This window comes from Muscardinus avellanarius (assembly GCF_963383645.1).
Source record: "Muscardinus avellanarius genome assembly, chromosome: 1".
Lineage (NCBI taxonomy): Eukaryota > Metazoa > Chordata > Mammalia > Rodentia > Gliridae > Muscardinus > Muscardinus avellanarius.
In genome coordinates, this window is record NC_137786.1 from 231,086,443 (window position 1) to 231,112,828 (window position 26,386).

General features: G+C 55.8%; 2 protein-coding genes across 6 annotated transcripts; one reads left to right on the forward strand and one right to left on the reverse strand.

Moving 5' to 3' along the window:
- Positions 1-893: 893 nt before the first annotated feature.
- BAD (BCL2 associated agonist of cell death) lies at positions 894-16,601 on the reverse strand (the record flags this gene model as incomplete). The annotated part of the gene is made up of 3 exons (XM_080714978.1): positions 894-1,019; positions 1,110-1,300; positions 16,403-16,601. 3 exons carry the CDS (start codon positions 16,599-16,601, stop codon positions 894-896), a joined length of 516 nt encoding a protein of 171 aa, XP_080571104.1.
- Positions 16,602-18,264: 1,663 nt separating this feature from the next.
- Positions 18,265-22,057, forward strand: GPR137 (G protein-coupled receptor 137; the record flags this gene model as incomplete). Of its 5 annotated transcripts, none has more annotated exons than XM_080707816.1 (7): positions 18,265-18,636; positions 18,716-18,765; positions 19,382-19,607; positions 19,724-19,873; positions 19,979-20,107; positions 20,219-20,337; positions 21,759-21,918. In XM_080707816.1, the coding sequence occupies 7 exons, from the start codon at positions 18,280-18,282 to the stop codon at positions 21,916-21,918; spliced, it is 1,191 nt and encodes a 396-aa protein (XP_080563942.1). The 5 variants fall into 5 exon arrangements, with proteins under 5 accessions (XP_080563942.1, XP_080563938.1, XP_080563939.1 ...); XM_080707812.1 differs by having other exon boundaries at positions 18,280-18,636; positions 21,865-22,057; XM_080707813.1 differs by lacking the exon at positions 19,724-19,873 and having other exon boundaries at positions 18,280-18,636; positions 21,865-22,057.
- Between the last annotated feature and the right edge of the window lie 4,329 nt (positions 22,058-26,386).

The window sequence follows — 26,386 nt, forward strand, 5'->3', positions numbered from 1 at the left end:
AGCAGGACCCTTTTTGAAAATATAAATGAAATAGGGTTGAAGATGTAGTCCAGAGGAAGCCTGGTCTCTGCCGCACCCATCCTTCCCTGGGCAAACTCATCCTCTGCCCAAGGAATCTCAGCCCCACCACACCTTGGCCAGAGGAGCTCTACCTCACCTCGAAGCCCTCCTAGAAGCCCCTGCCAGAGGAAACCGACCCCTCCCCGGTTCCGGGAAGCTGCGCGGAGCCGGGCTGTGGCGCCACCCGTATGTGTACAGTACAGAGCACTGGGCTGGGCTGCGGACGCCAGTAAATCTTTCTGGACGTGAGCTCGGAGCCCGGCCGCTCCAGGTCCCCGTGGACGCTCCCATCCACTCCCTGGAGATCGCGCCGCCCCCGCCTGCGCCCCCGCCAGGTCCCGGAGCAGCGCTGGCCCCAGGCCGGCCACACAGTAGCTGCTCACCAGGACTGACCCAAATAGGGGCCAGTGACCCCCCCTGGGGAGCCGGCACGGGCTGCCGGGCGCCGAATTCCGGCGGCGGCCCTCAGCCTCCACGTTAGAGAGAAGGCCCGGGTCGAGGCGCCGGGCACGCCGCCCCGCGGGCCACCGCGGCCCCTCCTGGTTGGCTTTAGAGAGGTGCCTCAGTTTCCCTCACGTGTAAAAAGAGGGCATCTTTTGAAAATGGCAGCGCCAGCACCGTCCCGTCCCCGAAACCCCAAGAAACGGACAAAGGAGACGCGGCGGCACAGGCACGGGCTTTATTAGCACGACCGTCCGAGCACGGGCGGGGTCACCGGGGCTCCCCCCGCCGGCCGCCGCGCCCCGCGACTGTGGGCGGAAGAGCTGCCGAGGCCGCCGCGCCGGGGCTTCCGCCCGCACCCGACATGGCGGCGCGCCGTCGGGGCGGGCCGGTCACTGGGGCGGGGCGCCGCCGCCTCTCCCCAAGGTCCGATCCCACCAGGACTGGAAGGTGCGCGTCCAGCTGGAGCTGAGCCGCATCTGCGCCGCGGCGCCCGCGCTCCTCGGGCGGGGCAGCCCCTTGGGGGAGACACGGGGGTTAGCTCCGCGGCGCGAGCCGGGGGCGGGGGGCCGGGGGCCGGGGTCCGGGGATCCGGGGGCCGCGCTCACCCGCAGCGAGTCGGCGAACTCGTCGCTCATCCGCCGGAGCTCGCGGCCGTAGCGCCGCGCGGCCCAGAGGCTGGGGGGCGCCGAGCGCGAGCGGCCGCGGAAGGGGCTGGGCTCCTCGTCCAGGCCGTCGTCCTCGTCCGACCCCGCCGGGTACGAGCTGTGGCGGGCGCGCGGCTCCGCGGCCCCGGCGCCTGCGGGAGGGTCAGCGGGGCGGCGCCGTGAGCCCCCGCCGCGGGGTCCCCGGCCGGCTCGCCCCCGCCGCGGGGCCCCGGCGCCTACGTGCACGCGGAGGGAGGAGCCCGGGAGGAGCGGGGCGCGCCTCTCCGAGCCCCGCACCTTCCCGCGCGCCGATGGCGGATGACGCCTTTGGAGGAGAAAATGCCTTCCCGCCGTGCGCGGCACAAAACAAGGGCACAAGGCACCTCGAGGCGCCCGGCCCGCGCTCTGCAGGGGCCCCGGGGGCCACTCGCCGGCCTCCCTCACCCCGCCCACTTTGCAAACCGCGTCCAGAAAGCCGGCCGTGGTGGCCGAGGCTTGTAATCCAGCCTTCGGGAGGCTGAGGCGGGAGGATCGCGGTCCACGGACAGCCTCAGCTACTCGGTGAGACCCTGTTTCAAAATAAAGAATAAAAAAATGGGCAGGGGGTGTAGCTCGGAGGCCAAATACCTCTGGGTCCCATCCCTATACCCGCAAAAACAAAACAAACAAACAAAAAAAAAAACATGTACAGAACTGGGCTTTTTGGGGGAAGGAGAGGTACTGGGGACAGAACCCAGGGGCACTGGACCCCGAGCTACACCCCCAGCCCTATTTTTTTTCTTATTCTTTATTTTGAGACAGGGTCTCACTAAGTAGCTGAGGTGGTCCACAAACTGTGAGCCCACCAATGCTGGATACAAGTGTGCGCCACGACGCTGGCTCATCGGGGCTTTCTACGGTAACGGTTATGGAGCTCTTCCTACGTGCCACGAGGGCAGGCACTCCTGGCAGCCCCTGGAGGAGGGTATTCCCTTGTGCAGATAACACAGGTTTAGAGAGGCCCGCCCCAGGGTCACAGAGCTGTGGAGCCCCGAGGCTAGACGAGCCCAAGACTGGCGGGTCCACCGTGCAGCTGTCTCCCTGGGCCAGGCTCCTCACCTTCATGAGGGGAAGGGCCCGGCTGTGCAAAGATCACATCAGATAAAAAGTATGGAAGTGCCCTGTGAGCGGCAGCGAGCACACTGCAGGCCAGTATTCAGAGCACCTCTACTGTGGTCCTGCGTGCCCTCCCCTGGCTCCTCCCAACTGCAGCAGGAACCCACAGAGACCTAGTTGCTGAGCCTGGCTGGCCTCAGACCTGTGATCCTCCTGCTTCAGCCTCCCAAGTCCCGGGATTACAGATACTGTACCCGCTGCCTCATCCAGACCACAAAGCCCTAAAAGCAAGCCTGTCATGGTGGCGCATGCTTGCAATCCTAGTACTACAGAAGCTGAGGCTGTGACAGGAGGATCCGAGACAGGAGGATGTCGGGCTCAAGGCCAGCCTCAGCTACTCAGGCCCTCAACAACTTAATGAGACCCTGTTTCAAAATAAATAAAATCTGGGCGTGGTGGCGCACCCTTGTAATCTCAGCATTAGGAGGCCGAGACAGGAGGATCACGGTTTGCAGACTAGGGCCCTTTGCATCCTTAATACCGCAAACCGAATGAATGAATGACAGCCACCTTGCTCTGCTAATCCCAGCACTCAGGAGGCTGAGGCGGGAGGATCACGGACACCCTCAGCTGCTACTTAGTGAGGCCCTTTGCAACTCAGTGAGACCCTGTTTCAAAATAAAGTATGAAAAATAGGCCTTGGGGTAGAGCTCGGAGGTAGAATGCCCCTGGGTTCCATCCCCAAAAGACTCAAAATCAAGCCATGAACAGAAACTCGAGTTAAAGAACAGACAGACAGGGGTTCCTGGCAAGTGTGTCTGTCAGGGAAGGTTCCTTACAGGAGATAAGATTCCCCCAGGCTGTGAAGCCCAGAGATAGCAACAGAATGCCTCCTCTCCGGGCAAGGGCCTCAGGCAGAGCACAGCTGCAGGCCCTGGAGGATCCCCGTTCCAGACACAGGACAGGGAACGAGGGGACTGGACCCTGAGGAGGCCGGGGACACCTCCAGCCCCAGAGGACCAGGGTGGCTGTGAACAGGAGCTACATCCGGAGTCCACTGGGAATGGGAGCTGGGCGTGGTGGCGCGCGCCTGTGATCCCAGTACTAGGGAAGCTGAGACAGGAAGTCTGCAGGTCCAGGCCGGCTCAGCAATCCCTGAGGCCCTCAGCAACTTAGTGAGGCTCAGTTTCAAAATAAAGAAAAAAGCCGGGCATGGTGGCGCACGCTTGGGAGGCGGAGACAGGAGGATCGCACGCAGGTTCAAAGCCAGCCCGCTTGCTCTGGCTTAAGAGACCCTGCTTTCAAATAAAAAATATAAAAATAGGTCTGGGAGTGTAGCCCGGAGGTAGAAGGGCTTCCAGGAACCCCAGTACCACCAAAATAATAATAATAATAGTAATAATAATAATAATAACAAAATAAAAAAAAATAAAGAAAAAGCCGCGTGTGGTGGCACACCCTTGTAATCCCAGTACTTGGGAGGCTGAGACAGGAAGATGGCAGTTTGCAGAAAGCCTCAGCTACTAAGACACTTTGCAACTCTGTGAGACCCTGTTTCAAAATAAAAATAAAAAATAGGGCTGGGGGTATACCTTGGATGTAGAATGCCCCTGGGGGGGGGGGGAGTTCCATCCCAGTACTGCAAAAAAAAAAAAATAGAAGCTGGGCGTGGTGTCGCACCCTTATAGTCCCAGTACTTGGGAGACCGAACAGGAGGATGAGAGGTGGCAGCAGCCTCAGCCACTTAGTGAGGCGCTCTGCAGCTCAGTGAGACCCCATTTCAAAATAAAAAGTTACCCGGGCGTGGTGGCGCGCGCTTGGGAGGCGGAGACAGGAGGATCGCACGCAGGTTCGAAGCCAGCCGTGCTGGCGTAAGAGACCCTGTTTCAAAAATATAAAATAGGTCTGGGAGTGTAGCCCGGAGGAAGAAGGGCTTCCAGGAACCCCAGTACCACCAAAAAAAATAATAATAATTAAAAAAAAATAAAAAAAATAAAAAGTTACCTGGGCGTGGTGGTGCACGCTTGTAATCCGAGCACTTGGGAGGCTGAGATAGGAGGATCACGCAGATTTGAAGCCAGCCTCAGCTACTTAGACCCTGTTTCCAAATAAAACATAAAATAGGTCTTCGCGTATAGCTGGGAGGTAAAATGAAACATCCCAGCACTGCTGGAAAAAAGCCAAAGCTGGGCGTGGTGGCGCACGCTTGTCATCCCCGCGCTTGGGAGGCTGAGACAGGAGGATCACGCAGGTTCGAAGCCAGCCTCGGCTACTGAGTGAGGCTCTCAGCAACTTAGTGAGACCCTGTTTCCTAATAAAATATAAAATAGGTCTGTCTGGGAGTATAGCCAGGAAGTAGAAAGCCCCTGGGTTCCACCCCCAGTAACAAACACACACAAAAACATAGGGGTGGGAGTGTAACTCAGAGGTAGGGTGCCACTGGGTTCAATCCCTAGTGCTGCAAAACAACAAAAAACCTCTGAAGATAAGGGTGGAGCACGCAGCAGAAAGCCCCCGGCTGAGGAGGGCCCTCAGCGGAGCCCTTCCCTGGGCCTGGCTGGGGCAGCGGGCAGGTCAGCAGCGAGGTGTGGCCCCTGCAGGCCCGCGCCAGCTTGGGGACCTCAGTGTGTCTTTCCCTGTGAACGGGGGCAGTCCTGTTTCCTGGGGCAACCATGAGCGCCAAGAGGAGCAGGAGCACCCGCCCTGCCCTGGCACTCAGCCTCCTGTGGGGCGGGTGCCAAATTCTCCCTGAGAGGTTAGGGGCCCATGAGTCACGGCGGCACGCCCTGCCTGCACTGCCGCCCTGCCTGCACTGCATGCTTACGATGGCGGCTCGTCTACAGGCTGAGGACCTGCGCTCACAAGCAGGCTCCGCTGCAGCCCAAGGTGAGCGACGCGCGAGGGGCAGGCGGCCTGGGCACTGTCCTGCAGCCGGGAGTCCACGGCCAGAGGACAGGGACAGGGCACCTTCCAGCAAGCCCCAGGCCGGGCTCCATCCCCAGGACAGTGAACCGAAAGCAATCCTGAAAGCAATCCTAAACGCGCACGCCTGCAATCCCAGCATTTGAGAGGCTGAGCCCAGAGGATCACGGTTCAAGGACCGCCTCAGCTACTTAGGGAGGCCCTTTGCAACTCTGTGAGACCCGGCACTCACTGAGTTTAAAAATAAAAATAAAATAAAAGAGATTAAAAAATAAGAGATGAAAAAGATAGGGCTAGGGGTGTCGCTCGGAAGTACAAGGCCCCTGGGTTCCATCCCCAGTACCACACACACACACAAATCAACTCTGAGCACACCGGCCAGGTCAGGCTGGCGGGTCCCCTGCATCTGTTCATGCAGTCCTTAGGACATGCTTTCAGCAGAGTTCCTCATGAGCACCTTTTTATTTTCTGGAACTAGGGATTGACCCAGGGAACTTCTACCTCCACACTGATTTTATCTTTTTTATCTACCTCCCCTAGCCCGATTTTATCTTTTTTTTTTTTTTTTTTTTTTTTTTTTGGTGGTACTGGTGGTGGAACCCAGGGGCTTTACCGGGCTGTACTCCCAGACCTATTTTATATTTTATTTGGAAACGGGGTCTCACTAAGTTGCTGAGAACTTCACTAACTAGCTGAGGCTGGCTTCGAACCTGCGCGATCCTCCTGTCGCAGCCTCCTAAACGCTGGGATTACAAGCGTGCGCCACCACGCCTGGCTCCAATTTTATATCTTATTTGGAAGCAGGGTCTCACTAGGTTGCTGAGTTACCGAGGCTGGCTTTGAACCTGCATGGTCACCATTTTATTTTATTCCTTTTGTGGTACTGAGGATGGAACCCAGAGGCCTTCTATATCTGGGCTGGACCCCCAGACCTATTGTATTTCCTTATTTGGAAATAGGGTCTCACTAAGTTGCCGAGAGCCTCACTAAGTAGCTGAGGCTGGCCTTGAACCTGTGATCCTCCTGTCTCAGCCTCCCGGAGCACGGGGATTACATGCCTGAGCCACGGGGGACACGAAGGCAGAGAGGGAGAATAACTTGCCCAAGGTCACAGAGCTTGGAAGGAGCACAGATAGAATCTAAACTCAACCAGTCTGTCCAGGAGCTGCATTTAACTGTCTTACCCAGGCTCCTCCATGGCTCCAGGAGTGGTCCACCCTGGGGACTCTGGCCAAAATGAGGGGTTTAGCAATGCCACCCCATCCTTAAAACGCCACCCACTTGTGTAAACCACATCAATTGTTTTTCCCGGTACTGGGGAGGGAACCAGGGGCATTCGACCTCCAAGCGTCACCCCCATCCCTCTTTTTTATCCTTTATTTTGAAACAGGGTCTTACTGAGTTGCAAAGGGCCTCACTAAGTAGCTGAGACTGGCCTCGAACCCCGATCCTCCTGTCTCAGCCTCTCAAATGCTGGGATTACAAGCGTGGGGCCACCACACCTGGCAAACCGCATGTTATTTATTGGGAAAAAAGCGGGGGCTGGGTGTTCTGAGAACTCCCCAGGGAAAGGAGGCTGCTGCGTGTGGCTTGGCCAGCCTGTCCCCTTGGGGATGAGTGTGGGACCGTGGCCTGAGGGTCCCCACATCCTAGCAGCCTCTAACGGTAAGCTGTTTGCCCGCGGGCTTCTGGGTAGGGCGGGGCCTCCGCCACCTGCACCAGATGGATATGTAAAGGGCGTCTCCTCTCACACACTACTTTTCCTGTGTGCGGTACTGGGGATTGATTCTACCTCCAAGCTACACCCTCAGCCATATTTTCTTTTTTTTTCTTTCTTTTTTTTTTTGCGGGTTTGAGGATGGAACCCAGGGGCATTTGGCCTCCGAGCTACATCCCCTACCCTATTTTTTATTCTTTATTTTGAAACAGGGTCTCACTGAGTTGCAGAGGGCCTCACTAAGTAGCTGAGGCTGTCTGCGAACCGTGATCCTCTGGTCTCAGCCTCCTGAATGCTGGGATTACAAGCGTGCGCCACCGCGTCCGGCTCTTCTTTCTTTCTTCCTTTTTTTTTTTTTTTGAGGTACTGGGGATATGGAACCCAGGGGCATTTTACCTCTGAGAAGCACCCAACCCAATTTTTTATTCTTTTTTTTTTTTTTTTATGGTACTGGTGGTGAAACCCAGAGGCTTTCTGCCTACAGGCTATACTCCCAGACTAATTTTCTATTTTATTTGGGAACAGGGTCTCACTAAGTTGCTGAGAGCCTCACTCAGTAGCTGAGGCTGGCTTCGAACCTGCGCAATCCTCCTGTCTCAGCCTCCCAAGCGCGGGGATTACAAGCGTGCGCTACCACGCCCGGCTTATTCTTTTTTTTTTTTTTTTTTTTAGTACTGAGGATGAAACCCAGGGGCATTCTACCTTTGAGCTACACCCCAAGCCCTATTTTTTTTATTCTTTATTTTGAAACAGGGTCATATTTGTACCAGTATTGGGAATGGCTTAGGAAGATTTGAGAAAGCTCTGAGTATTAATAGATATATTTCAGAAATAATTGTGTCAAAATGGCAGACCTGGAGAGAGAAAGGCTTGGCCTGGTCAGGAAGCAAACAGCTATTGAAACTTAGATTGCCTTAGCTAAAAGTAATTAGCAAGTCAATAGGAGAGGGGAGCTAGGCCTTTCTCTGTCTAAAGACAGATCTACACGATTAGATAAGCTAGCTAGGATGGGAGGAGAGTCGGCCTTCTTGAAAGGAGACACCTCACCACACCTTGCTGGGGGAGGAACCTTACAGGGTCTCACTACATCAGAATTAGGTAAACAAGATGGAGGTCATGGGTGTAAAAAGTCCGGCCCACATGCTCTATCTTTGGGTGGTGAATTGACTCAGGCCCCCCCACCATTCTGGCATGGGGCTGTAACTGTCTTCTGTATTTCTATCTTTTTAATAAACTTCTTTAAATCTTCAGCAAGACAGCCAGGCGTGGTGGCGCACACTTGTAATCCCCGCCCTTGGGAGGCTGGGACAGGGGGAGCGCACAGGTTTGAAGCCAGCCTCAGCTACTTAGTGAGGCTCTCAGCAACTTAGTGAGACCCTGTTTCCAAATAAAATATAAAATAGGTCTGGGAGTGTAGCCTGGTGGTAGAAAGCCCCTGGGTTCCACCCCCAGTACCACCAAAAAAAAAAAAAAAAAAAATCTTCAGCAAGTGTCCGAGGTATGTATACTTATCCTTAGCTCTGGACAAGAACCCGCGGTTTTTCTGTTTTTTGGGTTTTGTTGTGGTTTGAGGGGAATTGTGTCTGGGACCCTAACAGGGGTCCCCAGGGACAGTTTCCCCACAACCATAACATATTCTCCCAACCCGTAACATTACTGAGTTGCAAAGAGCCTAAGTAGCTGAGGCTGGCTTCAGAACCTGCGCAATCCTCCTGTCTCAGCTTCCCAAATGCTGGGATTACAAGCGTGTGCCACCACGCCCGGCTTTTATTCTTTATTTTGAAACAGGGTCTCACTAAGTTGCAGAGGGCCTCACCAAGTAGCTGAGGCTGTCTGCAAACAGCGATCCTCTGGTCTCAGCCTCCCGAATGCTGGGATTATAAGTACACACCACTACACCTGGCTTTCTTTCTTTTCTGTGGTACTAGGTGTTGAACCCAGGAACATTCTACCTCCAAGCTACACCCCCAACCCTACTTTTTATTCCTAATTTTTTTTAAAAGTAGATTTTTATTTTTATTTATTTATTTGGTACTGGGGGTGGAACCCAGAGGCTTTCTACTTCCAGGCTATACTCCCAGACCTATTTTATACTTTATTAGGAAACAGGGTCTCACAAAGTTGCTGAGAGCCTCACTAAGTAGCTGAGGCTGGCTTCGAACCTGCGCGATCCTCCTGTCTCAGCCTCCCAAGCGCGGGATTACAAGCGTGTGCCACCACGCCCGGCCTTTATTCCTAATTTTGAAACAGGGTCTCACTGAGTTGCAGAGGGCCTAAGTAGCCGAAGCTGCGGTCCTCCTGTCTCAGCCTCCCCAATGCTGGGATCACAGGCATGTGCCATCACATCGGCTACTTTTTTTTTTGGAAACGGTGTTCCAGATGTTTTCTCAGTGCTTGGCTGCCAGGCAGGGCTGGGTTTAGATCAAGCTCCGGGCTGAGGGCCTCGCACACCCTGCCCAGCGGGCAGGGCAGAGGTCAGGGCTCCAGGCCTGCCCCGCCCAGCAGTGCCCCAGCCCCCAGCCCCCAGGACCAGGGCGCTGCTAACACACCCACTCAGCCCACAGCTGAAGGAATCAGGAAATTAAAGCAGGTTTGCAAACAGTTCAGGCTGGGAGGCCGCGCCATCTCCCTGCAACAACCTCTCAGTAGACAGCCCAAGAAGCCACAGCATCATGTCCTGAATACACACTGCTCTGTTCCCTCAATTTCACTGGGGGCACTGAATTTGATTTTTATGTAATTTTCACTTTTTTTTTTCCCAGTACTGGAGATGGAACCCGGCCACATTCTACCTCTGAGCTAAACCTCCAGCCCCAGCCCTATTTTTTTGTCCTTTGTTATTATTTTATTTTATCTTTGTGTGTGTGCGTGTGTGTGTGTGTGTGTGTGTGTGTGTGTGTATGTGTGGGTCTAGGGATGGAACCCAGGGGCATTTGACCTCCAAGCTACACCCCCTGCCCTGTTTTTATATGCTTTATTTTGAAACCGGGTCTCACTGATTTGCGAAGGGCCTCACTCAGTAGCTGAGGCTGTCCGCGAACCGTGATCCTTCTATCTCAGCCTCCCGAATGCAATTGGCATTACAAGCGTGCGCCACCACGCCTGGCTTTAATTTTCACCTATTACAAATTATTATTCTCTGGGTTTTTGTCAACCATTTAAAGAAGTGGCCAGAGCTGAGAGTCGTGGTTTACGGCTGTAATCCGAGTACTTGCAAAGCTGAGAAAGAATCACAGGTCTGAGTCTAGCCTCTTTTAAAATAAAAGAGCCGGGCGTGGGGGCGCACGCTTGTCATCCCCGCGCTTGGGAGGCTGAGACAGGAGGACCGCACAGGTTCGAAGCCAGCCTCAGCTACTGAGCGAGGCTCTCAGCAACTTAGTGAGACCCTATTTCCAAATAAAGTATAAAAAATAGGTCTGCAGTATAGCCTAGAGGTAGAAAAGCCCCTGGTTTCCACCCTCAGTACCACACACACACACACACAAAAAAAAAAAAAAAAAAAAAAAACAGGGCAAGGGGTGTAGCTCAAAGGTCGAATGCCCCTGGGTTCCTTCCCCAGACCGGTAATAAATAAATGAATAAATTTTATTTATTTATTTATTTATTTATTTATTTATTTATTTATTTATTTTTGCGGGTCTGGGGATGGAACCCAGGGGCATTCTACCTCCAAGCTATACCCCCTGCCCTATTTTTTATTCTTTATTTTGAAACAGGGTCTCACTGAGTTGCAGAGGGCCTCACTAAGTAGCTGAGGCTGTCCGTGAACCACGATCCTCAGGTCTCAGCCTCCCGAATGCTGGGATTACAAGCGTGCGCCACCACGCCCAGCTAAATGAATAAATTTTAAAAGTAGCCGGGTGTGGTGCAAGCTTGTAACCCTAGTACTCAGGAGGCAGAGACAGGAGGATCACAGGTTTGCAGTCAGCCATAGCTATTTAGTGAGGCCCTTTGCAACTAGTGAGACCTTGTTTCAAGATAAAGAATGAGCCAGGCGTGGTCCCAGCATTTGGGAGGCTGAGACTGGAGCATCTGGACAGCCTCAACTACTTGGCCTGGCCCTTGGCAACTCAGTGAGACCTTGTTTCAAGATTAGAAAGACTAGCCAGGCTTGGTGGCACATGCTTGTAATCCCAGCATTCGAGAGGCTGAGACTGGAGGATCGTGGTTCGTGGATAGCCTCAGCTATTATATGGCGAGGCCCTTTTGCAACTTAGTGAGACCTGTTTCAAAATAAAGAATAAAGGCCGGGTATGGTGGCGCACACTTGTAATCCCAGCATTCAGGAGGCTGAGGGGGTGTAGCTCAGAAGTCGAATACCCCTGGGTTCCATCCCCACACCCACAAAAAAAAAAAGGTAGGGCTGGGAGTGTAGCTCGGAGGTACAATGACCCTGGGTTCCATCCCCAGTACAGCAAAATAAATAAATAAAATTTATAAAATAATAAATAAGCCATCCGGGTGTGGTGGCGCACACTTGTAATCCCAGCATTTGGGTGGCTGAGATAGGAGGATCTCGGTTTGTGGACAGCCTCAGCTACTTAGTGAGGCCCTCTGGAACTCAGTGAGACCTGGTTTCAAAATAAAGAATAAAAAATAGGGCAGGTGGTGTAACTCGGAGTTCAAATGCCCCTGGGTTCCATCCCCAGAACCGCAAAAAAAATTTTTAATTAATTAAAAAATAATAATAAATAAGCCGACATGATGGCGCACGCTTGTAATTCCAGCATTTGGGAGGCTGAGACAGGAGGATCACAGTTTGCAGACAGCCTCAGCTACTTAGTGAGGCCCTTTGCAACTCAGTGAGACCCTGTTTCAAAATAAAGAATAAAAAATAGGGCAGGGGGTGTAGCTCGGAGGTAAAATGCCCCTGGGTTCCATCCCCAGACCTTCAAAAAAATAAATTAAAAAATAATAAATAAGCCAGCCGGGTGTGGTGGCGCACACTTGTAATCCCAGCATTCGGGAGGCTGAGACAGGAGGATCGCAGTTCGTGGACAGCCTCAGCTACTTAGTGAGGCCCTCTGCAACTCGGTGAGACCTCTTTTCAAAATAAAGAATAAAAAATAGGGCAGGGGGTGTAGCTCGGAGGTCAAATGCCCCTGGGTTCCATCCCCAGACCCGCAAAAATTTTTTTTAATTAATTAAAAAATAATAATAATAAATAAGCCGACATGCTGGCGCATGCTTGTAATCCCAGCATTTGGGAGGCTGAGACAGGAGGATCACAGTTTGCAGACAGCCTCAGCTACTCAGTGAGGCCCTTTGCAACTCAGTGAGACCCTGTTTCAAAATAAAGAATAAAAAATAGGACTGGGGGTGTAGCTCAGAGGTACAATGCCCCTGGGTTCCAGCCCTAGTACTGCAAATAAAATAAAATAAAAGGGATAGAGGTATGGTCAATGGTAGAGCACTCCTGGGCCCAATCCCCAGGACCCACCACACACACACACAAGGACTGAAATGACCCCGCCAGCCCCGGGCCCTGGCGTCCAGCACTCCTGCCCTTGCCCCTCCTTCCAGCGAGTCCCACCGCTCCTGACACCCTGGACCTTGTCACCATCAAGCAACTCCAGCCTGGCCATGTCCTATCTGTCCAAGGGTTCCCTAGGTACCAGGACTCCAAAGACACTGGGCTGCCCAGGGCTGCGCTCTCGTCCTGGAGGGGCAGCCTATACCCCGCCCACCACTGCCTCAGGCACACCTTCCGCCAGCCTCCTAGAAAGCCCAGGGGCTAACAGGCATCTCTACAGGGACTCCAGTGTCTGGTCCCTTGTTTTTTCTTTTTTCTTTTTTTTGAGGTACTGGGGATAGAGCCCAGGGGCATTCTACCTCTGAGCTATACCCCTAGCCCTATTTTTTTTTCCCCCGGTATTGGAGATAGAACCCAGGGGCACTGCACCTCCAAGCTACACCCCCAGTCCTAATTTTGAGTCTTTTTATCTTTTGAAATGGAGTCTCACTGAGTTGTAAAGGGTCTCGCTAAGTAGCTGAGGCTGGCAGCGAACTGTGATCCTCCTGTCTCAGCTTCCCAGATGCTGGGATTACAAGTGTGCGCCACCACACCCGGCCCTGTTTTCTTCCTATTTTTTAGGGTGCTAGGGATAGAAGCCAGGGCCCCTTGCATGCTAGGTAAGACCTCTACCACTGAGCTCTACCCCCCCCAGCCCAACTACTTGTCAGCTCCTCCTGGTAATTCTCGGAACGCCTACATTTGACCTCGCCTTCCTCTACTCAAAGACTTTGTGAAGGGCGGGTTACGGGGATGTGCGGCTCAGTGGTAGAGGCCTTGTCTAGCACGAGCCGGGCCTGACTTCCATCCTCAGCTCTGCAGAAAGAAAAAAAAACTGCCCAGATTTTTCCTCAAAGTGTCAAAGTCCTCAGAGATGACTTACAAGAGGTGGCCATGACGGCTCACACCTGTAACCCCAGTATTTGGAGGCTGAGACAGAAGGATCACAGGTTGTGGCCACTTTCAGCAACAAAGAGATCATTAAAGCCGGGCGTGGTGGCTCACGCTGGTAATCCCTGCCCTTGGGAGGCTGAGCCGAGGATCCAGGTTCAAGGGCAACCTCAGCTACGGAGTGAGGCTCTCGCAACTTAGTGAGACCCTGTTTCCAAATAAAGAATAAAAATTAGGGCTGGAGGTGTAGCTCCAAGGTAGAATGCCCCAGGGTTCCATTCCCAGTACTGCCAAAAATAAATAAGGAGCTGGGCGTGGTGGCTCAGGCTTGTAATCCCAGAAGATGGGAGGCTGAAACAGGAGGATTGCGCAGGTTCGAAGCCAGCCTCAGCTACTTAGTGAGGCTCTCAGCAACTTAGTGAGACCCTGTTTCCAAATAAAGTATAAAATAGGTCTGGGAGTATATCCCGGAGGTAGAAAAGCCCCTGGGTTCCAACCCCAGTAAAACACACACACACACACACACACACACACACACACACACACACACGGAGATTATTAAAAAAAAAACACAAAATAACCAGCGGAGTGTGGTGGCGCACGCTTGTAATCCCGACATTTGGGAGGCTGAGTCAGGAGGATAGCAGTTCACAGACAGCCTCAACTATTTAGTGAGGCCCTCTGCAACTCAGCAAGACCCTGTTTCAAAATAAAGATAGGGCTGGGGGTGTAGCTCAGAGGTAGAATGCCCCTGGGTTACACCCCCAGTACCACAAAAAATTAAAATAAAAGACAGGGGGTGTAGTTCAATGACAGAAAACCCCCAAATTCAATTCCCAGTAACAAATAAATAAACAAGGCTTTCAGACCGAGGTGTGGTGGTGCAGTCCTGCCTACAACCCCAGCCACTGGAGGCTAAGGAGGAGGCCTTCAAATTAGAGGCCAGCCCGAGTACTTCAGCAAGACCCTGTTTTAGAATAAGTGGCTGGGCACGCTTGTTAGCCCAGCATTCGGGAGGCTGAGATGGGAGGATCACGGTTCGCGGACAGCCTCAGCTACTTAGTGAGGCCCTCTGCAACTCAGCGAGACCTGGTTTCAAAATAAAGAATAAAAAATAGGGCAGGGGGTGTAGCTCAGAGGTCGAATGCCCTGGGTTCCATCCCCAGACCCCCCCCCAAAAAAACCCGCGTCTCTTCGCGTTGGGTCTCGCTAGGTTGATGAGTCTCACTACTTGCTGAGGCTGTCCTCAAACCTACGGTCCTCCTGTCTCAGCCTCCCAAGTACTGGGTTTCCAGGTGTGTGCCACCATGCCTGGGCGTGTTTATTTGTTTGTTTATGTTTTTACAGTATAGGGGATGGAACTCAGGGGCATTCTACCTCTAAACTATACCCCCAGCCCTATTTTTTAGTCTTTATTTTGAAACAGTGTCTCACTAGGTTGCAGTTGGCCTCACAAGTTGCTGAGGCTGTCTGCAAACTGCATCCTCCTGTCTCAGCCTCCCGAGTACTGGGATTGCAATGTGCACTCTCAAGGCTGCCTTTCCTTTCCATGTCCCTTGGTTTAGGTGTGTTCCCCCACCCCACACACTCACCGCGACAAAGGAAGCTCCGTGAGCAAGGGTTCTGAGCCTTTGTTTTTGTGTGTGGTAGTGGGGATTGAACCTCTGCATGCTTGTAATCCCTATATTTGGGAGGCTGAGACAGGAAGGTCGCAGGTTCGCGGCCAGCCTTGGCTACTTATGATGTGAGGCCCTCCGCAACTTAGTGAGACCCTGTTTCCAAATAAAAATAAAATAAAATAGGGCTGGGAGTGTAGCTCAGATATAGCCATCCCCAGTACTACCACCAAAAAAACCCAGAAAAACAAAACCAAGTCCCTAAGACATGACAGACTGAGCCCTAAGGATGGGGAAGGACAGCCAGGTAGGGGTGGAGAATGGGTGGGAATTGTGAACAAGATAACTGCCAGGTTGAAATTTGGGTGTTAAAGGAAGTAGGTGTGTCAGGCTGCGCTGGGATCAGCCCTCACAAGCCTACGGGGCTCTAGCGGCCAGAGACATGACTGGGCTTGGCTTCCAGAGTGTCCGTGTCAGAAACCAGGGATGTGGAGACTCCTGGGAAACGGGCGGTGCGCTCCCATGCCCAGCCGTTTTTTTTTTTTTTGGTGGGGGGGGTACTGGGGATTGAACCCAGGGTCATTCTACCTCTGAGCTACACCCCCAACCCATTTTTTAATTTTTTGTTTTGAAATAGGGTCTTGCTAGGTTCCTCAGAGTCTTGGAACAAGTTAAAATATCTTTAAATTTCCATCCTTCTGTCTTGGCCTCCCAAGCACCGGGATTACAGCATGCGCCACCATGCCAGGCTTATTTATTTATAATAAATGTGGTACTGGGGGTGCAACTCGGGGGCATTCTACCTCTGAGCTACACCCTCAGTTCAATTTTTTTTTTTTTTTTTTTTGCGGTACTGGGATTGGAACCCAGGGGCACCCTACCTCCGAGCTGCATCCCCAGCCCGATTTTTTATTCTTTATTTTGAAACAGGGTCTCACTGAGTTGCAGAGGGCCTCACTAAGTAGCTGAGGCTGTCTGTGAACCGCGATCCTCCGGTCTCAGCCTCCCGAATGCTGGGATGACAAGCGTGCGCCATCACTCCAGGGACCCGGCCCTACTTTATTATTCCTTAGTTTGAAACAGGATCTCACTAAGTTACAAGCATGCAGCGCCTCGCCGGGCTTAGTTTTTGTTTGGAAAGTTTTTGTTGCTGAGGGCCTCACTCAGTTGTGAAGGCCGTCCTGGAACCTGCGATCCTCCAGTCTCAGCCTCCCAAGTACTGGGATTGTAGGTGTGCACCGCCACACCTGGCAACAGGTACCTTTTGAAGCATTTCACTGCATACCTCCATAGTTAAGAGCTTTCTACGTATTCCTGTTAATTAACCCAATTAGGCCTAGAGTGGTGGTGGTGAACCTTGGTTTGCAGAAGAGGAAACTGAGGCTCAAAGAAGTTCTGGACTCCGCAAAGCCTTCAGTGGGTGTGGACGCGGCTGGAATGCGGGGCAGACGGGGAAGGGTCAAGGTGCACGAGCAGGCAAGGACCACGGTGGGGAACCTACCTCCATGGTGGCTGCTGCTGGTCGGCTGCCCCTGCCGGTGGTGACTGGTGTCCCCCAGGAGGCCCGGGACAGACTGGGAGCCTGGCAGGTGGTACTTGCTGGGGCCGGGCCGGTCCCCTGCGGGGCTGGGGCCCAGGCCCCTCTCGGTGGAGCTGGAGTCTTCCTGCTCACTGGGCTCAAACTCTGGGATCTGGAACATGCTCTGGGCTGCGGGGACAAGATGATGGTGGTCAGGGCGCGGCCGGGGCTAACGGTGGCCGTGAGAGGCAGGGGACAGGTCCCCGTGGTGCCCTCTCCCACCCCAGCACCCCCAGGCCCGCCCGTCCTCCCAGGAGCTCATCTATCTGCGGCGTCTGGTCTGGCAGAGAATCTGGGCTGTCCGCCCAGGACAACCTTCGCGGCCTCGGTGCTGTGGGCCAGCCCCTGGCCCCTACCCAGGCCTCGGCCCGCCCCGCCCCGCTCCGCCGAGGTGACCGCGCACAGGTCTCACCCCAAGCCCGATCTCGAGGCCCCTGACCCGGGCCGGCCGCCTCCCTCCAGTACGGAGAGTGCCCGGGCCTAGTTTCCTGGGTAACGGGAACTGTCACCGACGCGGCCCAATCGGCGCTCGAGCTGAGTCCCGGGCTGGCCAGGAGGCGGGGCCACGCCGGGACGGCCCCGCCCCTCGCCCCGCCCCTCCCGCCTCTCCGGCGGCCGGACCCCGACTCCCTCGTGCTGGGGGCGTGCGCGGGAGCCGGGGCGGGCTTCTCCGGGTCCCGCTTGTGCGGAGTCGTGCCTCCGGGCCTTCGTCCCCCCGTAAAATGGAGACAATGAGCCCTCCCCCGGGAGCCGGCGGGAACTTTGTCCGCGGAGCGGCGCGGGGTGCGGGCGGAAGCGGCGCGTGAGCCGGGGGCGCTCGCCGGGGCCTCGCCTCGGCCGGGCCGGGGCAGCGCCCAGCGGAGGCCGCAGCCGCCCCGGGCCGCCCGCCGCGCCACCTCGGGCGGATGGGCGAGCGGGGCCGGCGGGCAGGTGAGCGCGGGCCGGGCCGGGCCGGGGGCGGGGCGGCCGGCGCCATCTTGGCTGCGGGCGGAAGTGCCCCGGAGCCGGCGGGAGGGAGGGAGGAGGGAGGGCGGTCGGCGGCCCGGCGGGGCGCGATCCCGACGAGGATGGGGGGTCTCCGCGTGGGAGCTGGCGGCCCCCCGCGCGGGCCCCGGCCCCCGCCGCCACCCCGCGCCGCCCCGAACGGCCGCACGCCGGGCGGCCCCGGCGCCATCTGCGTAGCGAGCGGCGCGGGCGCAGGCGCGGGAGGGGGCGGAGCCCGGGCTGGGCCGGGTCCCGGCGACCCGACCCGCTTCTCCGGCCTCGGCCTCGCTCCGCGGCTGGAGGGCGGACACGGTGGCGGGGGGGGCAACGTCTGGAAACCCCAGGACAGAGGAAGAGGCCCCCTCCTCCGGGTTATTGGAGAGGAGAGAGCCCCCCCAAGCTTGGGGAGGGGGAGAGCCGGGCGTTGGGCGCCCCCGCAGCGGCCGCTGCCCTGAACTCACGGGCATCGGCTGGCTCTCCCCCTCCTACCCGACAGAACGAGCGACCACGGCCAGGGACTCCTCCGTCAGCCCCTGCATCCCCCCATCCCCCTGGCCCTGGGGCCGGCCCTGAGAGGGCTACCCCCATCCCCACGCTGCCTGCCCTGCACACCCAGAGCCAGGGGCCCAGGCGAGCCGTGTCCCCCATGGGTGAGGGTCCCTCTGCTGGGGAAGGGCCTAGCCAGCCACAACTTCTTTCCTTCTGAGCCCCCATCTCTGTCACTGCATCCTGCAATTCTCACCCCTCTATTTATTCCCCTGGCTCCTGGCCAGCCCTCCATCTCTGTCTCTGGGATTCAGGCCTTCCTCCCTGACATGGAGAGTAACCTGTCTGGCTTGGTGCCTGCTGCGGGGTTGGTACCTGCGCTGCCACCCACCGTGACCCTGGGGCTGACCGCGGCCTACACCACCCTGTACGCCCTGCTCTTCTTCTCTGTCTATGCCCAGCTCTGGCTGGTGCTTCTGTACGGGCACAAGCGGCTCAGCTATCAGACGGTGTTCCTGGCGCTCTGTCTGCTCTGGGCTGCCTTGCGTACCACCCTCTTCTCCTTCTACTTCCGAGATACTCCCCGAGCCAACCGCCTGGGGCCCTTGCCGTTTTGGCTTCTCTACTGCTGCCCTGTCTGTCTGCAGTTCTTCACACTGACGCTTATGAACCTCTACTTTGCTCAGGTAACCGTGGGAGTGGGTGGAGGGTGGGGAGCGGCCAGCCCCCAGGGCCCGGAGGGCTGACGGGCATCTCTGCTCCCAGGTGGTGTTCAAGGCCAAGGCGAAGCGTAGGCCAGAGATGAGCCGAGGCCTGTAAGTACTCCGGGACACCAGTGGGCTGGGGCCCCAGGTCAGGGGTAGGGAACTTGCAGGGTGGAGGTAAGAACAGCCCAGGGATCGTGTGAGAAGGCGCTTGGGAGCTGAGGCACCTGGCGCAGATGAAGTGCAGCGGTAATAGAAACGGTAGTGATGCTGTGAGGCAGGGTACCAACGTCACCCATGATGGACAAGGAGCTGGAGGCTCCAAGCTGCACTCCTGGGCGACCTTGGGCCACAGACCCCTGTCACCTCCAGTGTCTTCCAGTTTATAAAGGGCTTTCACAAACATCTCTCTTTTATCCACCTGCCTGAGAGGCTACTCTTATCTCCATTAGAGAGATGAAGAAACTGACGCCCAGGTAAAGCAACACGTTCAAGGTCACAGAGCTGTCCAGAGGCAGAGCCAGGGCTCACCCCCAGATTTCGGACTCCCAATCTGGTGCTCTTTCCAAGGAGCCGAGAAGCCGTCACTACTGACACCTCCTTAGGCCCCAGGTCCCCAGTCTGTCAAGTTGAGGAGCGGGCTCTGAGCTGGGCGACCTGTCTCGCCGCACACCGGGGTGTCCTGGGGCGGGGCCCGCGGCCTGGGCTGACTGTGCCATGGCCGCAGGCTGGCTGTCCGCGGGGCCTTCGTGGGCGCCTCGCTGCTCTTCCTGCTGGTGAACGTGCTGTGTGCGGTGCTGTCCCGCCGGCGCCGGGCACAGCCCTGGGCCCTGCTGCTGGTGCGTGTCCTGGTGAGCGACTCCCTCTTCGTCATCTGTGCCCTGTCTCTTGCTGCCTGCCTCTGCCTCGTCGCCCGGAGGGCCCCCTCCACGAGCATCTACCTGGAGGCCAAGGTAGGGCCACACGCCGCCATGCCCGGGTGGCCTTGGGGATCTCGGGCAGCGGTCTTCAGGGCACAGAGGAAGTGGGGAGCGTCCTGACCTGAGGGTCCCCTTGTCCCCTGTTCCAGGGCACCAGCGTGTGCCAGGCGGCTGCGATGGGCGGTACCATGGTCCTGCTCTATGCCAGCCGGGCCTGCTACAACCTGGCAGCCCTGGCCCTGGCCCCCCGGAGCAGGCTGGACGCCTTCGATTATGACTGGTACAATGTGTCCGATCAGGTGAGCGCGCGTTCTGTGTTCTGCCATTGGCAGCATGGGCCCTGGCCGCCTGGAGCCCCTCGAGCGCGAGCGCGGGCCCTTGGTCACGGGCCGGCCTTCCCGCAGGCGGACCTGGTGAATGACCTGGGGAACAAGGGCTACCTGGTGTTCGGCCTCATCCTCTTCGTGTGGGAGCTCCTGCCCACCACGCTGCTCGTGGGCTTCTTCCGGGTGCATCGGCCCCCGCAGGACCTGGTGAGGCCCCACCTCTCTGTGGGCTTGGTGGAGGAGACGGAACCAGGGGGTGGCGGGCTGGGGTCTGGGGTCAGGAGGAAGCATCGGTCCAGCCATGCCCCTCCCCCCCAGAGCACCAGCCGCATCCTCAACGGGCAGGTCTTCGGCTCCCGCTCCTACTTCTTCGACCGGGCCGGGCACTGTGAGGACGAGGGCTGCTCCGGGGAGCACAGCCGGGGAGAAAGCACCAGGTAGGAGCACTGCCTGCTTAGGAGCCTGGCTCCGTCAAGGGTGGGCCCAGAGCCAGAACCTCCCCCCAAGCCCTGGCCTTTGTTTCCATCTGCATTCTAGGTGGTCTCCTCTTGGTGTACCCAGTACTAAACTTCCCCTTACCCGCTCTGGTGGGCAAGGTGGCACTTGTCTGTAATCCCAGTAGCTGAGCTAGGAGGATCACAGGTTCAAGGTTAGCCTCAGCAATTTAGGCTTTGTTTCAAAGTTTAAAAAACTTTTGAGCTGGGTATGGTAGCTCACACTTGTAATCCCAGCCTTTGGGAGGCTGAGACAGGAGGATCAGATCGGGGTTGAGACCGCCTCAGCTACTACTTAGTGAGAGGCCCTTTGAACTCAGTGAGACCCTATTGCCAAATAAAGAATAAAAAATCGAGCCGGGCGTGGTTGCACACACTTGTAATCCCAGCACTCGGGAGGCTGAGACCGGAGGATCGCGGTTCGCGGACAGTCTCAGCTACTTAGTGAGGCCCTTCGCAACTCAGGGAGACCCTGTTTCAAAATAAAAAATAAAAAATTGGGCAGGGGGTATAGCCTGGAGGTCAAATTCCCTTGGGTTCCATCCCCAGACCCGCAAAAAAAAAAAAAAAAAAAAAAAACACAAAAAAAAAACCACAAAAAAACTTGAAGGACTGGAGTTGTAGCTTGAAAACAGAATGCCCTGTTGGGCTCAGTGGCGCACGCTTGTCATCCCAGCATTTGGGAGGCTGAGACAAGAGGATTGCGGTTTGCGGCCAGCCTCAGCTACTTAGTGTGGCCCTCTGCAACTCAGTGAGGCCCCATTTCAAAATAAAAAATTGGCCTGGTGTGGTGGCGCAGGCTTGTAATCTCAGCATTTGGGAGGGGGAGACTGGAGAAGCGCCCTTTGCTGACAGCCTCAGCTCCTTAGTGAGGCCCTTTGAGACTCAGTGAGACACTGTTTCAAAAAATGAAAAGACACCTGGCATGGTGGTGCATGGCTTGCAATCCCTTTGCTTGGGGGCGGAGATAGGAGGATCAGGAGACCCTGTTTCCAAATTTAAAAAATATATAAAAATAAGCGCTGGGAGTATAGCCTGGAGGTAGAAAGCCTCTGGGTTACACCCCCAGTACCACCAAAAAAAAAATAATAAAATACTACAAAATAGGGCTGGGAGTGTAGCTCGTAGGTAGAATGCCCCTGGGTTCCATCCCCAGTACCAAAAAAAAAGATAAAGGAAAGTGAGCAGGATGCCCTTAGGTTCAACCCCTGCTACCAAAATCTAAGTCTCCCAGCCTGGGATGCAGTCCGCCTGCACCGGGAGGCCTGGGTCCAGGGGCTCCGATGTGAGCCTCTCGGTCGCCTCCGTCCCACGAGCCTGGCTCCACTCACTGCCCGGGACTGACCCTGCTTCTCTGCCCGCAGCATGTCGGGCAGCCTGGGCTCTGGCAGCTGGTACGGCGCCATCGGGCGCGAGCCGGGCTGGTGCGGGGGCAGCCAGACGAGGACCACTCCTCTGCTCTTCTCCCAGGTGCCGGGACCCGGCGGCCACCACCACAGCCTCTATTCCACCCCACAGACGTGATCCCCTTTCTACTCCCCCAAGAAAACCCTCCCGCCCCCGCCCCTGGCCCCCGCGCCAAGGTTATCTGCCGCTTCTTGCCCAGGATCCCGGGGGCGTGGCCGCCCCCTCCTCTGGCCGGCTCCTTGCTGCGCTGCTGTAGTGAGCTTGTGCCGTCTCCCTAGGATGGGGGCATGGCCCTGGCTGCCAGATGCCCACAGCACCCTGGCATGACCTGCCACCTCCGCCTCCACCGGAGCCAGCTACCTCTCCTGCGCCCGCCACTCAATAAACAGTGTCTGTGCCCCTTGTCTGCGCCTCTGCTCTGTGTTCTTCCCACCTTTGCCCTGGGGGGCTGCTAGCCTGCCTGGGCAGGGGCCACTCACTCCGCAAACCTGGGGGACGGGGAGGGGGCGGCCCTGCGGTCCTCGAGGCACAGGCCTCCATTCTCCAGGCTCCCTGGTGCGGGTTCTTCCCACGCCAGTGACGACCCCTCTTCCCTCAAGATCTTATTTGCTGGGCGTGGTGGCGCACGCTTGTAATCCTTGTGCTTGGGAGGCGGAGACAGGAGGATGGCGCAGGTTCGAAGCCAGCCTCAGCTGGCTTCAGAGACCCTGTTTCCAAATAAAATATAAAATAGGTCTGGGAGTGGAGCCCGGAGGTAGAAGGCCCCTGGGGTTTCATCCCTGTACCACCAAAAAAAACAAAAACATGAGACAAGGCTTGGGGTGTGGCTCAGGTAGAATGCCCCTGGGTTCCCTCCCCAGAACCAAAATTGTTTAAAGGGCTGGGGCAATAGCCTGGAGGTAGAATTCCTCTGGGTTCTATCCTCAGCACCAGTAAATAAGTAAATAAATAAAAGATTGTCCTGTGTTGTCAGGCTGGCTCTGAATTCCCAAGCTGAAGCGATCCTCCTGCCTCAGCCTCAGTAAAAGTTTCTTTTTTTTTTTTTTGAAAGTACTGAGGATGGAACCCAGGGGCATTCTACTTCCAAGCTACACTCCCAGCCCTATTTTTTATTCTTTATTTTGAAACAGGGTCTCACTGAGTTGCAGAGGGTCTCATTAAGTAGCTGAGGCTGGCCGTGAGCCACCATCCTCCTATCTCAGCCTCACAAATGCTGGGATTACAAGCGCGCGCCACCACGCCAGACTCGGTGCAGTTTCCGGGACCCTGTGTATTCTGTGCCACCAAACACAGCCCAGATATCACCTTTCCAGATCTGGTATGTAGCTCAGTGGTAGAGCACTTGCCTGGTACGCACAAGGAAGACCCCAGCTTCTACCCACTGCACCGCCCCACCTGCCCCATCCCCAGTCACCTACTTTGTGAAGCCTCCCGTTTCTGGTCAGGGGAAGGTGGCCCTTCTGGATCTCGTGGCCTGCGGTTCTGTGTCTGTGACGCATCTAAACCCTGATGGGTTGAGCTTTGTGGAGGCCTGGCTTCTCTCTGCCCATCCTCATCGGGCTGTCGGTGTCGGGGTTAGTGAGGACCTACGGAGGTGTCGGTGTGGAGGCCAAGCAGCCTCCGTCCCTGGCTGGGGTGTGGGTTTGCCCAGATGTGTGGACTCCCCCGTGCTGTGTCTGCTGGGGGCCCCTTCTCCAGCTGACCCTAAAAGCACAGTCACTGCCCTGCGCTCCCACCTCCTCTCAGATCTGACCTGGGGGACCATTCAAAGCGTGTGGTTCCTGTCGGAGTGTGATAGTTCCCAGGGCCTGGCACTGAGCCGTCCTCAAAGTGCTTTGCTTGAGACCATCCTTGAGAGGTGGGCTGCAGGGCCAGTGGAGCGGTCATGTGAGACTCAGAATCAGCTTGAAGCTGGACAGTCACTTTTCATTGAAAAAAAAAGTTGCTAAGCCAGGCGTGGTGGCAGATTAATTTGTATTCCCAGCATTTGGGAGGCTGAGACTGGAGGATCGCGGTTCACGGACAGCCTCAGCTACTCAGGCCCTTTGGAACCTAGTGAGCCCCTGAAGCTGGGTGTGTTGGCACACGCTTGTAATCCTAGCATTTGGGAGGCTGAGACTGAAGGATTGCGGTTCACGGGCAGCCTCAGCTTCTTAGTGAGGCTCTCTGCAACTTAGTGAGACCCTGTCCCAAAATAAAGAATAAAAATAGGGCAGGGACTAGTGGGGCGTGGTGGCGCAAGCTTGTAATCCCCCTGCTTGGGAGGCGGAGACAGGAGGATCGCGCAGGTTCGAAGCCAACTGTGCTGGTTTATAAGACCCTGTTTCCAAATAAAAAGTATAAAATAGGTCTGGGAGCATAGCCCGAAGGTAGAAGGGTTTCCAGGAACCCCAGTACCACCACCAAAAAAAAAAAAAAAAAAAAATAGGGCAGGGCACAGGGCGTGTAGCTCAGAAGTTGAATGCCCCTGGGTTCCATCCCCAGTCAGTACCACAAAAAATAAATAAATAAAAATTAATACAAACAATAAGGCTGGGGGTGTAGCTCAGAGGTAGAACGCCTCTGTGTTCCATCCCCAATACCGCAAAAAAAAAAAAAAAAAGGAAAATTGCTAACATTTGTAGGGCACTTAGTTGTGTGTTCCAGGCTCTTCTTTGAGCATTCATAAAACTGGCCCCTTAAATGCCCAGGACAACACCCAAAGAGAGGATTAATCATCCTTTTTCTGTAAGTGGGAACTGACATTCCAGTGTTTAGGAACCTACCTAAGTCCCTACCAGTAGGGGGCGAACAGCCTCAAAACTCAAACTTAAAACCACTCAGTGAGCCAGCAGGAAGGCAGAGGTTTCTCATCCCAGAGCTTGAGAGGCTGAGACCGGAGGACTACAGGTTTGCAGCCAGCCTCGGCACCACAGTGAGGCCCTCTGCAACTTAGTGAGAAACTGTTTCAAATTAAAAAGAATAGCCAGGTTGGTGGCGCACGCTTGTAATCCCCGCACTTGGGAGGCTGAGACAGGAGGATCGCGCAGGTTCAAAGCCAGCCTCAGCTACCTAGTGAGGCTCTCAGCAACTTAGTGGGACCCTGTTTCCAAATAAAATAGGTCTGGGAGTTAGCCCGGAGGTAGAAAGCCTCTGGGTTCCATGCCCAGTACCACCAAAAACAAACAAAAAAACCCCAACAACAACAAAAAAAGAATAAGCCTGGTGTGGTGGTGCACGCTTGTAATCCTAGTACTTGGGAGGCTGAGACAGGATGATCTCAGGTTTGAGGACAGCCTCAGCAGTTTAGGCTCTACAACTTAGTGAGACCCTGTTTCAAAATAAAAAGTAAAATAGGGCTGGGAATTTATTTAAGAGGAAGAATTCTAGCCCCTGGTTTCAGTTCCGTGTGTGTGTGTGTGTGTGTGTGTGTGAGAGAGAGAGGGAGAGAGAACCACAATAAATAAATAAATCCACCCAATCTTTTTTGTGTGTGGTACTGGGGGTGGAACCCAGGGGCTCCTCTACCTCCAGGCTATACTCCCAGATCCTTCCCAAGCCCTTGGATTACAAGGATGCGCCACTATGCCCAGCTCTCACCCAATCTTAAAAAAAAAAAAAGCCGGGCGTGGTGGTGCACACTTGTAATTCCAGTACTTGGGAGGCTGAGACAGGAGGATTGCACAGGTTCGAAGTCAGCCTCGGCTACTTAGTGAGGCTTTTAGCAACTTAGACCCTGTTTCCAAAACAAAATATAAAATAGGTCTGGGAATGTAGCCCAGAGGCAGAAGGTCCCTAGGTTCCACCCCCAGTACCACCAATAAATAAATATATAAATGATAAAAAATTGGGCCGGCGTGGTGGTGCATGCTTTTGGGAGGCTGAGACAGGATCACCGTTTTCGGCCAACCTCAGCTACTTAATGAGGACCTTTGCAACTCAGTGAGACCCTGTTTGAAAACAAAGAATAAAAATAGGTCTGGGGGGTGTAGCTCGGAGGTAGAATGGCCCTGGGTTCCATCCCCAGTACCGCAAAAATAATAGAGAAAGAATAAAAAAATAGGGCGGGCTGGGGGTGTATGTGTATCTCAGAGGTAGCATGCCCCTGGATTCCATCCCCAGTACGGCAAAAAAAAAAAAAAAAGCAAGCAAGGCGGCAGGCTCGGATCAGGGGAGGATGCTGGCCGGTCCGGCGGCGGGCGGGCAGGTGCAGCCCGGGTCCCGGTGCGCACTCTGGGCCTGGGCAACAGGACCCAGTGGTGGGGAGGAGGGCCGAAGCGCCCAGCCCGCCTCCCAGAGCCGGGCCCAGCCCCGCGGCCGGCCAGGCCAGTGGCCGCTGCCCAGCCCTGCGCCCCGAGGGGCCAGGCCTCCTAGTGCTGGGCCCGCGGCCCTTCCCCGCCCTGTGGCCGGGGCGAGGCCGGGATGACTGGCTCGGTGCCCGGCTGATGCTCGGCCGCGACCCGCGGGCCGGAGCCCAGGTGAAGGCGCGGCGCCGCGGGGGTTAAGCGCGGGGGAGGGGGCTCTGGCGCAGGGGGGGGTCCCAGGCGCGGCCGCCCCGCCCCCGCCGCCTCCGCGGCTCGGGCTCGGCAGGCGAGCGGGAGCCGGC